This window comes from Pan troglodytes, chromosome 15 (assembly GCF_028858775.2).
Source record: "Pan troglodytes isolate AG18354 chromosome 15, NHGRI_mPanTro3-v2.0_pri, whole genome shotgun sequence".
NCBI classification, from domain to species: Eukaryota; Metazoa; Chordata; class Mammalia; order Primates; family Hominidae; genus Pan; species Pan troglodytes.
The window spans coordinates 57,614,847-57,628,864 of NC_072413.2; the positions used below are offsets into that span (position 1 = coordinate 57,614,847).

At 39.6% G+C, this 14,018-nt stretch overlaps 1 protein-coding gene across 2 annotated transcripts in view; it reads right to left on the minus strand.

Annotated features, from left to right (window-relative positions):
- The window catches only part of RTN1 (reticulon 1), a 274,771-nt gene that overhangs the window by 24,854 nt on the left and 235,899 nt on the right, over positions 1 to 14,018 (minus strand). Inside the window, exon 1 of one of the 2 annotated variants that reach the window (XM_009427662.3) lies at positions 9,626 to 9,803. Within the exon in view, the coding sequence (XP_009425937.1) occupies positions 9,626 to 9,686 (61 nt within the window). The 5' untranslated portion in view covers positions 9,687 to 9,803. 2 annotated transcript variants of the gene reach the window in all.

A 14,018-nucleotide genomic window follows, 5' to 3' on the forward strand; every position in this document is an offset into this window, starting at 1 on the left:
GAAAAGGCACAAGGAGCATGATTAGAAGACTCTAAGGTCCAAGAGGACAGAATTGAAATGAACAACCCTGGGGTTCAGGCTGGGAATGACGGACAGTCTAGATGGCTGGTGACTGATAGGCTGGGAGAGTGGCAATGGCCATGTGTGGTCAGAGTGCCAGGAAATGGCCTGAAGTTCTGACGATTCAGTGGGAAGGGTAGGAGGTGATGGGATCAGAGAAGAGAATTTCTGCATTCCAAATCTGCTGTGTAAATGCCAATTTTTCACATTTTAATTTTGCTTAGAGTGGTATCAACTTGCGTAGGAAGCTTTATACTACCCAATCCAGAAAAGTAGGTATTTGAATAAAGTTTCCTTAGAACCCAAGTAAGAAAAATATAAGTAACCCTGTTACTGGAACTAATTACCCCCAGTGGTCTTCTGGTATAACAAAATATGATCAGCTTTTCTCTTTTAATATCCTCCTAATGCAGAAAAGCCAGGCGAGAGTTTCAACATCTGAGTATACATTAACTAAGAATACTTACTAGGATAGGCATATTACTATATTGCTTTGCCAGTTGTAAAAATTAAAGCTACTTTGCTAAAAACTGAGGAGAAACACATTGGCTTTGAAAGGAGAGATCAGTGTGTCCTATCAATTTGATAAAGGAACTGGGCTTGGTGATCACCATAGTCCTCAAACCACAGCTATGAGCACACACACTGCAGCCTGCCTAGGACTGTCTTAGAATAAATTTGGCCAAAAGTGAAGTGGCAGATTTGAAGAATTCTAACATCAAACCAGTGCTCCCCTTATTTCTAGAATCCAATCACTAACAAAAGAAGAATAAGAGAAGTGATCCAAGGTTTGAATTAATAGCTAAGTGGAAATTAAATCCTATGTCAAATTTCTAGAAAGAAAGTCCTTTGCTGTAGTCCAAATTTTTGTTTTGGTAAAAATACTTCAAATGCATTCAAATGGCCCAACAGTGGCCACAGTATTCAGAAAGTTTATTAAAAATGTATGAACTGAAAAGACAAGTAGTGCAGCTATTTATATTTCATTTATAAGGTAAAATGTGATATAAGTGGATAAAATGGCAATAAATTGTGCATAATTATCTGCATTATGGCACCATATTCTTAACTGTGTAATTTTATTCCATCTTGGCCCAGAAAATACTTCAGGCAGCACTACACCACTTGCTATGTGACAAATTAATGCTACTTTTTAAAAGGCCAAGTGAGGCCAGGCCCAGTGGCTCACACCTGTAACCCCAGCACTCTGGGAGGCTGAGGCAGCCAGATCACCTGAGGTCAAGAGTTTGAGACCAGCCTGGCCAACATGGTGAAACCCTGTGTCTACTAAAAATACAAAAAGAAAATCAGCTGGGCATAGTGGCACACACCTGTGATCCCAGCTACTTGGGAGGCTGAGGCAGGAGAATCACCTGAACCCAGGAGGTAGAGGTTGCAGTGAGCCAAGATCGAGCCGCTGCACTCCAGCCTGGGCAACGGAGCAACACTCCATCTCTAAATAAATAAATAAGTAAATGCCAAGTGAGAAAATGTGACAAGTTCCTGTTCATTGATAATATCAGCATTTCAACAAAAGGACTGTTGAAAAATGATATGCTGTTGAAATTTATTTACTTTTTAGCAAGCTTCCAATGATTTAACTACAATAATTGACTACTTTGTGGACAGAGTAAGAAGGCTAGACAAACCTCAGTTGTTTCCAACCCAGTGTCCAAAGAGGTGATTAAGAGCCAGTTTTTTTCTGACTGATTTTCATGAAGGAAACAAAATATCACCACAAAATGTTAACAAGAAAAAATAGAAGTAATTTTTCCTACTTTAATCTTCCCTCGTTTGACATTAAACTTGAGAAAGAAAACAGAAGTAGATGTAAACATAGAGACCTTCAAAGATGACATCTTCTAGTCATGAGTTTCATTTACCAAGATAGTATCCCACATCAGTTGAAGGTTCACATGGTAATCTAGGAGCCCTGAGCCCAGAGGGAAAACTGCTGGCACGGACTTCTGCTGATAAGACACCTTTGATTTCATTTTCCAGCCCTTCCCTCACACCTCCTAATTACAACCTATATGACTGTCAAGAGAAAAATGCCAACACTATTTCTAGACTCTTAAATAATTCTGTGGATGTTTTGAAAGGAAAGACACATTAAGCCTGGTGCTTTCTATAGATAGTAAAAGAGCATAGCATTTAATCCACCACTTTAAATGAGCTTTGGTGGAACAAAGGAAAATGAAGGATTTCAGTGTCAAAGCCACAGCCAACAGCAATTTCTGCTGCTTTTCTTCCATGAGAGACAAAAGGAATTACACTGTTCCCGAATGACTCCTCCTCGGGCTGGACTGAAGGCAAAAACTACTTTATCCTTATGGAGGGCTTAACATTTTCCTTGGTTAGAAATGAATGTGATTCCTGTTTGCTAGGTCTAACCACTAGGACTAGAACATTCCCATTCTTTCCAAGCTGTCAAGTTAACATAATGATGTGTAAGCCCTTGGTCACCATGGTGGCGTGGGCCTGCCCAGGAAGTGAAACAACAGGTCCTGTGAATTTCAGACAGTTGGGCAAGCTCCTCCTCCTCCTAGACCTCTTGTAAAGCCAAGGCTCACTTGGAGGGATCTTCACAGGATAACCGGGATCAAAGGAAGAGATGGCCACAGGGAGGAAAAGACGGGCTTTGGAAATGTGATAGTTGAGGCATGAAGAAATAATTTTGAGATACTCAAGAATGGTTGTCTTCATGTACTATTTCTTTAAGCTTTTTGACCTCATCAAAATACAAACTGTTCATTTGGTCTATTGGTCATCAACCATAATTAGCCACAAAATTTTAAGATTGTGTCATCCCTTCTTAAAACCCATCATTGTAGTGGAATAGAAAAGAACCACGAGGTAGACAGCTGTTGGTTCCTTTTTTTAAAAAATGAATACATTTAAAATTTGGGCCAAGATGATAACAGCAAAAATATTTCTTGAACTAAAAAGACAAAAGGATTGATTTCTCATTGTACCTCTGTTCCATTCAATAAAATATTATGTTCTTCTTGATGCCAATTATCACCAAATTTGAAATTTGCCAATCTGCAGTTTGGTGAAATATTTCTGAAGAAAGGAGATAAAATATGACCACATTTAAAGCATTTTCTTTGTAAAATGTGTAGAACTGCAATACTTTCTAAAAATTAAAACTTATAGTTGTGCTTTTCATTTGTTCAACATTAACACCAGCTTTGTCAAAGAGCTCAAGAGTAATGCTGAAATTATGTTTTTTCCTTTGGCAACATATAAAATAAGGAAGAATTTAGAATTTTATTTCATGAAACAATAAGATAACTTTGCTCAGCTTGAACTTAAAGATATAGCTCAAACATACTTTGGAAAAATAGAACACTATACTTTTAAGTTGTAAAACTCCTAACAGTTTTCTTATTTGAAATATATGCTGTAAGTTTGGAATATAATTTTAATTATCAAGATTTAAAGTAGTTAGCATTATTAACTGTCACCTAGGCAGAAGATGGCTTTTAAAGAATCATTAATGTCAAATTCCTAGCTTTCAAATTATGAGCTTAATTATAAGGCAGCCATATTTCTTTGAATGGCTGTATTTTCTTTTCTTATTTTTTTTTTGAGACGGCGTCTTGCTCTGTTGCCCAGGCTGGAGTGCAATGGCGTGATCTCAGCTCACTGCAACCTCTGCCCCCTGGGTTCAAGCAATTCTCCTGCCTCAGCCTCCCGAGTAGTTAGGACTACAGGCGTGTGCCACCACGCCTGACTAGTTTTTGTATTTTTAGTAGAGATGAAGTTTCACTGTGTTGCCCAGGCTGGTCTCGAACTCCTGACCTCAGGTGGTCCACCTACCTCAGCCTCCCAAAGTGCTGGGATTACAGGCGTGAGCCAACTGTGCCTGGCCTGTACTTTCATAAGAACTAGAAAGGTGACAGTATATCAACAATACATGGGTGCAAACATGCACACAACTTAGGAGGATGAGAAATTTGCCTGTGACAAACATTTAATTATTTTCAAAAAGAAAAGTGTTATTCTGGAAGCTAACCACTCAAGGCCCAACTCATAATAGATCTGGTTTTCTTGGATTCAATGGATTTTATAATTTAATTCTATTATAAGGTAACTTAAAATATACCAATTACTTCACATTCTGTTCCAGAACACATTAACTGGTCTAAAGATGAGAAATAACTGTGTACAGATTATCATTTTAAATATAAGGGAGGGAGAGAAGGAGGGAAAGAGAGACTTTTTAAAAATGATGAAGAAGGAAGGGCCTGGTAACTATAATGGACGATGTCATCCACAATCCCTATTGATATATAGTAATCATAATATTTTTGTCATAGAATATTAGGATTATCGTTTTTTAATGAAACAAGTATTCACAGAAATCTGAGAAAAATAATAGATTTGAAGATGTAAATTTAGATCAGTATTTCGTCAACCTTTCTAACCCACAATGAATCTTTTAAAAAAATGTTGGACACTGCAGAGTGTCCATCTGCAGGGTCTAAAACTGCAACATGTAACTAAAAATGATTCAAACCTTTTGATGTTTATCTAGTCTTTTTCTCAATTTCCAGGAAAGAAAAGCTCATATAGTAAAGAAACATGGATCTGAAGTTCCACAATTCTTTCAGTTTCATGTCTACTTCTTCTGTTAAATTATTTTAAATACTTTTTGTAACATATTCAATTTTATCAACACTGTTTTTGTTGCCTACCTAGCCCTTTAGTTTCATTTTTATGCAATATCTAGATAATATTCAGCAAATCTTAACAACGATTAACTCTGGGTGGTAGGATTTTGGGTAATAGTGGCTTTTATTTGAACTTCTCTTTGTACAAATGAAAATGTTCATAATGTGCCTTCCTCATTTTTAGAAAAAAATAAAGCCATTATTCCCCTCCCAAAGTTCGAAATATTTCCTTAAAAAGTTTTTCTTGAAAATGTTAATACATTTTGAAAAAGAACTTTATTTTTCAATGGAGTGATTGATTACCTACATTTGGTATATTATCTGCATAATATGAGTTTTCTTTCACTAAGGGGGAAAAAAAATCCCCATCTCCCCAGCTAAGGCAGTTTTCCCATTGGATCCCATTAGAATCTTTAGAGCCAGGGAGTCTGCAAATGTTAATATTTACATTGTAATATTTGTATAATATTTTAATAATAATGGGTCTAAATAAAATGCTGATTTTCATAAAAGGTGACATTAGTCTGCCTTTATGTATATGTGTAAAATGTCTTTCCCAAATACTATTCCCAAAGGCATGCTTTTTTTCAATTACTGTGGCTAAAACAGATTATTTCCTCGGTGTATTCTGGAATGCTTAGCTCTTTAATGTTTCAGACTAGCTCCTTTCAGAACAGACTATCCTGAAGTGTTTCCACGAACACTGTAGACCAGCATAAAAGTTTCAAAATATTTTATAAAAAAAGATTGCCTTTAGGTTATGCTCTCTGGAAAGTGTTTCATCTTCCATCAATAACTTACATTCTGGCAATCTGTAACTACAAATGCTGCCACGCAGAGTAAAGTGGGAGGTGACCTCTAGCCCCAGGCACACATGTATCAATCAACCATAATACTAAGCATCCTGCCAGGTGAATTTGTTGAGTACAGTGAGATCTGGGGAGAAAAAATGATCTTTAGAGAACAAACAGAATCATGTGGATGCATGGTTCTAATCAAACTTTGTTCCCCTAGTACAACACCATTCGGATTTGGGTAGTACAGTCGAAGTGTTAAAAGAATAGGCTTCATGATCATAATGTCCTGTGTTCAGAACCCAGTTACGTCCTGGGGCAAACTGCTGCCCCTCTCATTCTTAAATCCCTTAGTTACCTCCTTTATAACATGAGTGTAACAAAAAAAGTCTCACGGAGGCTTAATTAAAGCAGGTATGTAACAAGAACTTAGGACAGCACCTGGCACATAGCTAATATTTACGGAGAATTTAGAATGATGAATTGATGATGGTGGTGATGACAGTGACAACCATGGTATAAATTGGTCAAGATCATGGCCTTGCTGCTAAATTTTGTTGTATTTGTAAAGGTTAGAATGTCTGTGAAAATATCTCAGATGAGGTAGATGAGAGTTCACTTTCTCTAACTTAGTGTTAGTAAGATAGGCAGTGAGTGCTGAGATGGGAGGAGTTATGGATTTGAAGCCAAGAGAATCACCTTTTACTACACAATCTGCTACCAAAAAACCTTGGGGCAAGTCAATTAACTTCTGAGCCTCATAATGTCCAAGAGTAAACTGAAAAGCTCAAATGAGAAGACGTGTGGCAAAATGAAGACTTGTAAATGTGAAGGGGTTATTAAGCCTACACAATCACCATTACATAGATAATTTAAACCTTTAGAAAAATCATTGAGGAAAAAGCCATCAACCTCAGAGGCAGAAGGTGGAGCAGTGGGAAGTGAGGGTCTCTGGAGACAGCCCAGGCTTGCAGCCAGCCTCTGGCATTACTATCTGTGTGCCCTTACCAAAGCCTCAGTCATCCCCTCCAAAATGAGGACAATAATAAAACTTACACCACACAGGTTTTGTGGGGACTAAATGTAGTAATTCAAACAAACCACTCAGTAAAGAGTCCTGTAAATTGTAGGATGGTACTGATCTGTAAGATTGTTATCTATACAGGTGTTTTGCTAGGTTGTCATTTAATTCTCATTTTGTTTTCACTGAGTAGAATGTGCTTTGATTTATTAACCAATATTTGGTGGTAGTATAACTTTTTAAAATTAGAAGCAGAATTGGTGTGATGTAGTATATATAAGGAGGACTTTAGCCTCCCTTTCTTTAAACATTCTTGTCTGTAGCTGAAATTATATATGTTGATAAGGTTCCTTCTGCATGTGCACTACAGTGTTTATGGCACACTATAATTAGTTTCAGTGGAGTCTTCATGAAATATTCAATCTGCTGCAATTTCTCCATGTAGTATTTAATAACACGAAGAAAACCTAAAGCTCACATTATTTCCTTTCCAAGCAAAACTTGTCCCTCCTAATCCTTCTGGAGGACATCATCAACAGTGTTGCACTCACCTTTTTCCACTGCATTCACAGCTGCTTCTAGATCACACCCATTTTTTTTTTTTTTTAAATTGGTATCCTGGACCTCTGCTGGTCTATGGGTTTGGCTCACTAAGAATTATTACACACCATGCCGGGCATGGTGACTCAAGCCTGTAATCCCAACACTTTGGGAGGCTGAGGCAGGAGGATTGCTTGAGGCCAGGAGTTTGATACCAGCCTGGGCAACATAGTGAGACAACGTCTCTACAAAATAATAATAATATTCCAGTGACTTCAACCCTGGTTACATATTAAACTCACCTAGGGAGCTTTTTAAAAAATACTGATGCTCAGCTTAATTGAATCAGAATCTCAAAAGGTGGGGCCCAGGCATCCTTCGTGGTTTTTAAAGCTTCCCAGGTGATTCTAATGGGCAGACAGGGTTAAGCGCAACTGTTGTTGATAATAAGAGAACTAAAGGGAAGAGGATACACTAAAAATGCTAAACAACAACAACAACAAAACCTCAATGTAGATTCTGTTAAGGTTAAAAGTTCTCACAGTGAGGAGAAAAAAAAGGAATAATTCACTCCTTACAATTTCTCTTTTGTGCTCATAAGTCCTCCCACCCAGTTACTTATTAGTCAATTTTCAAGATAATGGATTTGTTCCATCTAACAAAAGGAAATCAATGGTACTAAAGATGACCAAAGGTAGCTGAGTATAAAAGATTCTCAATGATCTTCAATTAATCTTCACAAGTAGCTCTGCATCAGAAATGAAAAATTATTGTCTTCAATGGTGAAACTATGACATTTTGTGTTAATTTCTAATGATAAAAGTCCATGTGTTTTTTTTAAAACCTCAGAGACATAAACTGAGGCAACCGATCAAACCGCATAAGATTGTGATGAAACAGATTAAGATATTTAATTCATAAGATTTTGTGAATATCTTATACAAATAGAAAAGAAAACCTGCCATCTTTGGATATCTACTTTTGTTAAAAATACTAGAAACTCATAATCATGGTCTAAAAACCAGTGTTTATGTCCAACTAAATTTGATATTATATTAAGCCATAGTTGTTTGTCAGGTGTGTATATCAAATAAACTAGATGGCTCTAAACACAGAACAAGAATAAAATGTTACAAAATATTTTCACAGCTGCCTTCTATATTGAACATATGTTCTTCCACGTAATTGTCATCATTCTTCAAAACATTGTGCCTCAATTGGCATACATTTCTTATTTACTGGCTTTTAAATTTATCAGCTCCATCGATTTACTTTTGACAACGGTATTTCCAACACTCACATAATTTGAAGTAGACGATTGTATTTTATGTCATTGCCACCCAATCCAACAAACAAGAGGCAAGGTAAGCAGGCTTTTCATTCTGAGATTTATGTTTACTTTTTCTTAAAATATATACCGAAGCAAAACCCTACAGAGGCATTAAAGATGAAAGGACATCCTATCCTTCCTGTGATATAGAATTACAAGGGGAAGATGCCAGGTTTTTACAAAATCAGCTGCTGCTCCAGAGTATTCTTGGTCTCCTGAGGGATGCTGCAAAACCCTGCAGGTTAAATTAAACGCGCCTTCTTCAGAACCATTTTTGTTAAATATGAAAAGACACTACCTCCGACAAACACCCAAGTTACTACACACAATTCATTCTTGCAAATTATCTTTCTCCTCATACTCTGTAACTGAGCAAGGTGAATTTTAATGCAACAAAGGAGAGATGTATGTGTGAAGTGTGAGGCTGAATAAAAATGGCTGAAAAGCAATCCAAGCGAGGCTGGAGGGTAGCCACACCCAGTGCTAATATGGACTATTCCAAAATAAATCTGTTATACCAAGGGCCACGGGCACTGTTTCGTTCTTTCCCTCCATTTATTTCACAGATACCTATTATTAATAAATAGTAGTCACAGGTTACTCCAATGACAGAAAAAAAACCCAAATATTTCAAAGTGAACCATCCTAATATGTGGCTACGCCATCATATTTTCAGGATTTCGAGAGCTAGTCTGCATCTCCACTCTCCTTTGTGTGACCACAAATAACAACCCTGAAATGGGTGTGTCCCTCTTAAAAGGATGCACTCCAGCCCTCTCAGTTAATGGTTCTGCCAGGAGATTTCAACCTTTGGGCAGAAATAAATGCAACTGGGATGCATGGAACAATAAGAAAGCACTTTAACTCCGGGGATGAGAAAACATTAAACAAGTACTGAATGATGCACAGATCCCAAAAGAACTCCCGGAGGAGGCGATTGATGCATTATTTAAAATACCAGCATTACAACAAGAAAACAAAGGGGTGGGGGTGGGGTTAAAAAAAAAAAAAAAGAAAAAAACAACAACCAAGCACCATCCATTTTGATTCTTGAAATAAGAGGTTTACTACCCCCCCAACACAAAGCTCTGGGGTATAAAGCATGCACAGGTCCCACAGGTGAAATGATGCACAATGGACGAGTCCGGGTCCCGGGTTTCCCGTGCGCCTCAGGCATGCACTACTGAAATAAAGAGAATACCCTGACTTTTCCAGTTGCTCCACACACAGTCCATCTTGGTGGAATCGGCAGTGGCCTGCATCGTGCGGGCTTTGGGGGCTCGCCGTGGCTCTCCTCGGGGGCGCCGAGCGTGCACTCAAGCGTTGGTGCCCGGCTGCTGCGGCTGGGCTCGCAGTGGCCGCGCGGCTGCGGAGAGACTGAGGCTGCACCAGGAGGCGCGCGGCGAGGGGCGGGAGCGTCGCTGGCGCCGCAGTCTGCGCGGCCGGCAGCGAATCAGCGCGGCGCGGCCCCGGAGCCGCCTGCGCGCATGGGGATGCGGGCGCCGCTCCACGCGACAGCGTTGGCTGGGCTGCCCAAGGGTGCTACCCTGGAGACGGGTAAAGCGGTTCTGGCCGGCAAGGCGCTGACGCGGACAGTGGGTGGGAGGTTTGGGAGGAGGGGAAAAAGGGCTGACGGTGGGGGTGAGAGGAGGAGGACTTGGGCTGTTCCTGGGAGTTCTTGACTCCCAGAATATGCGAGGTGCATATTCTAGAAATTTCTGAGAAACCCAAGAAACCTGCTGGACAAGACCAAGTCAACGGCATCATAAATGTCAGGCTTGCAGCATAATGTTCCCTAATTGTTGCCACCGTTTACCTTTCACTTCTCCCTCTAACTCTTAAAAATCTGAACTCGATGAATTTTAATTGCCCAGAATCTTCTGAAGAATTGCCAGATTCTCTCCTTTTGGAATATTCCACAGATATCCAAAACCTTTGTTGGCAAGCAACAATCATTGGAGAGAAAGCCTACTGCTCTGTCCCAGAGGGCTTGTGTATTTCTTGGGTTACCCCTCTCTGTTTGTGGGTTGAAGGAATCCATGTCAGAATGCGGTGCCTGTAGACCCCAGACCAAAGCCCTTGGACTCTGGTACGTGGAGTCATTTTTCAATGCAGTGACAATCCAAGGGTGTCATTTGTGGGGACGTTCAAACAGAACTCAGGGAAGCAAAGGGCATTCTGTCTCAACAGTGTCATCTTTGGGATTGACCACTGGGGGGCAATGGAGGTGGGTGGTGTGTATTTGGGAGATAAGACTTTTGGTTTCCAAGCCCAGGTAGTTAAGGATGTCAGGAGTCCACAGTTAAAATGCAAATGTCTAAGGAAGGAACAGAACAATGGGTGGTGACCTGCTTTTTAAATCTTACCATAAACTACTTTATCAGAACATACATCAAGACCCTGAAAGAATGGATGGGATAAATGTATTTTGATGAAGAAAAGGTAGAAATAGGAAAGAGAAAGGACTGGAATGTGGGCATTGTCTGGAAAAGAAGGTACTGTTGGAAGGGGTCCCTAGAGGAGACAAGACACTGCATGAGGGCAGAGAATGCCCTGGAGACCACGGGAGCATACAGAAGAAGAGTTCAGAGGGAGCAAGAACAAACTTTCCACTTCATCTTGTGGCACGGCCTTATCCATTACAGGGTCTTTTTCATAGAGAAGTGGAGCCTTCCCTATTCCTGTACAGTTGCCAGAGGTGTTCTTTCCCAGATCAAAATCTACATTTGCATACCCCACACCAGCAAGGGCCTAAGGACAGTAATCTCAAGGTTATGCTTGTAGACATGATTTATCATCTTTCATTTTAATGAAGCATATACACTTTAAAATACGATCTTTGGGATCATGTGTATTCTTTTCAGAATACAAGCTTGTGGAGAAACCAGCTGGGCCTCTCTGCGTATCTTTGTAACATATCTGAAATTATTCTTGATAAAGCTTAATGGGGTGTCAGAGCTCCCACAGGGTTGATGGGAAGGAACAACAATGACCACATGATTACAAAGCACTTTTCACAATGACCTACTCTAAGGTTATTCATGATTATTTTTTCTATTTGTATTCCCTACCTTTCCTCCCTCCTCCCAATTTTTTTCATTGCCACGTCATTTTTGGGAATTCTGTCAGTTAAATACTGAAAAGACTGGTATATGATGATAGCCTGATCAGCACCGACTTCTCACTGCATGATATGAGGACAAGACTGAGAAGAAAGGAGAGGGTAAGGCAGGGGTTGCCTGGTGGGCTTTTGCTGCCCTGGCTGCTTTTCAGTTGGAGGGAGATCTTTAGAGCTGTGGCCACTAGGAGGCACTGCCAGTCCAATGATAGCCCCGGTTATCATCCGTAAGTCCAGAAGGTGCCAGCAGGTACCTTTACTGATGAGTATTGTGTCCACCACATTACGGGAAACAGTGTGTACTGCCAATCTGACAGTCTGTATAGTGTGTATGGTGAATACACAATGTTCCCAATAAGGAACAGGGAGAAGCAAGCTCTCTTTAAAGTGGAGGATACATTAGGTCAGACTTTCTGGGCCAGGCGTTTTCATTGACCATAAAGTTGACCTTGGGGCCAGGCGCGGTGGTTCACTCCTGTAATCCTAGCATTTTGGAAGGCCGAGGTGAGTGGATCGCTTGAGCCAGGAGCTCAAGACCAGCCTGGGCAACATGGTGAAACCCCATCTCTAAAAAAAATACAAAAAAAAAAAATTTTTCCCGGCATGGTGGCATGCACCTGTACTCCTAGCTACTTGGGAGGCTGAAGTGGGAAGATCACTTGAACCCAGGGAGATCGAGGCTGCAGTGAGTTGTGATCGCACCACTGCACTCCAGCCTGGGTGACATAGTGAGACCCCGTCTAAAAGCTGACCTTGGAATGTCAGCTTGGCTGAAAGATCACATTATTTTCATTCATACTAAGTGTGGAGAGAGATGTTGGATGGCACACAAAAATCCACTCTAACAGTTTGATAGTTGAAGGTTGAGGAAGTAAGATGGCTATTTCACAGACAGATTCACACTAGTGAAGTAAGAATTGGCGGGCTTTAGCTTAATGTGTAGGTGGTAAGAGAAACATAAATGAACTTATTCACGGAAAACTAGGAATCACCTGTATTGTAAAAGTTAGCTACATGGCCTTCAGCAAGTCATTTATCATCTCTGGACCTCTCATAATTATAATACAAATAAATGGAAGCTTTAGGTGTTTGTCATTATGAAATAATAAGAATTTATTTCCCATAAACATTGTAAATGGGTGCTTTCTTTGCACAACTGCTCACACAGTATTAATTGAAAGCTCTTGCCAAGATCAAAACGATAAAATGGGTAGAAAAGATATGTAAATTTTCCTTAAGTGGTGAAAGAAAACAGAAAGCAAAATAAAGCTTGCTAAAAGTAGGCAGGAACTGCCACTATCTTTAAACCAGTAGAGAACAGACGGGCTTTATCTGCAGCCAGCTTAGAACTTGCTTAAGGTGCTTGCCAGGAGAGGAAGTGATTTCTTTACTTTTCAGGATGAAATCATGCATTAGGCAGTCTGTTCTCAGGAAAAGCAAAATAGTCAAGTTTTGTAATCTCATCCCAGGTCAAGATTAATATTGAAGGCTAGCATTCCCAGAGTGGCTTTATTGTGTCTGTCTCCTCTGGCACCAGAATTTTACTGATGGGAATCAGTGGCATCTGCATTGATACATTTATTCAACAAATATTTATTGAGTACCTGCTGTGTGCTGGACACTGTTCTAGGCATAAAGCAGAGTTCCTACTTTATATGCTGGTGTGTATGTGTGGGCAAATAATAACCAAAAAGGTAAATATAATATTCATTTGTGGACAAGTGTATGGGAAAAATAAAGCACATAAAAGAGGACAGAGTGGAGGTGAGGTGAAAATTTGCTATTTTATAAGGAGGGTCAGCAAAGGCCCGGAGCAGACACCTAAAGGAGCAGGAGAATGCCATTAAGATATATGGGAGAAGAACATTCACAGATGCACTGCGTTTTCATGACAGAATGTAATTGGTACACTATATAAGCATCTTCGTTTTTTTCTTGTTCTGAGAAATATAGCAATTGGAATAAAAGGCACAGAACCAAAAATATACTTCATTATGATCAAAGAACACTGAGAACTCTATGCCATATGGAATAAGGAAATTTTAAAAGGCAACCAGTTTGGCACATAACCCACTGTAGCAGAATAATGCATGAATATGGAGTTTCAAACAATAGATTAGCACATGTTATTTGCCAGGTGCTTCTTCATGTGGTATACATTTAGTTGTTACAAGATCCCTATGAGTTAGTGTTTACCCTTATTTCTTGATTCATTTATTCATTTGATCTACAAATATTTATAGAGCCCATACTAATGACCTGTCTCCATAAATACAAAGGGAGCTGCCCACTGGGAACTCGAGTCCAGAGGGGGAAAATTTTACACATAAATAGATAAATGCAATAACTAACAGACCTATGAGCAGGAAAGAGTGGGTACACAAACAGAGAGTGGCTAAGGAGAAGAACAGGTTTCAGGAAAGACTTTAGAGGGTAGGTAAAGTTGAGCTGAGTTATGAACAAGAAATAGCATCAC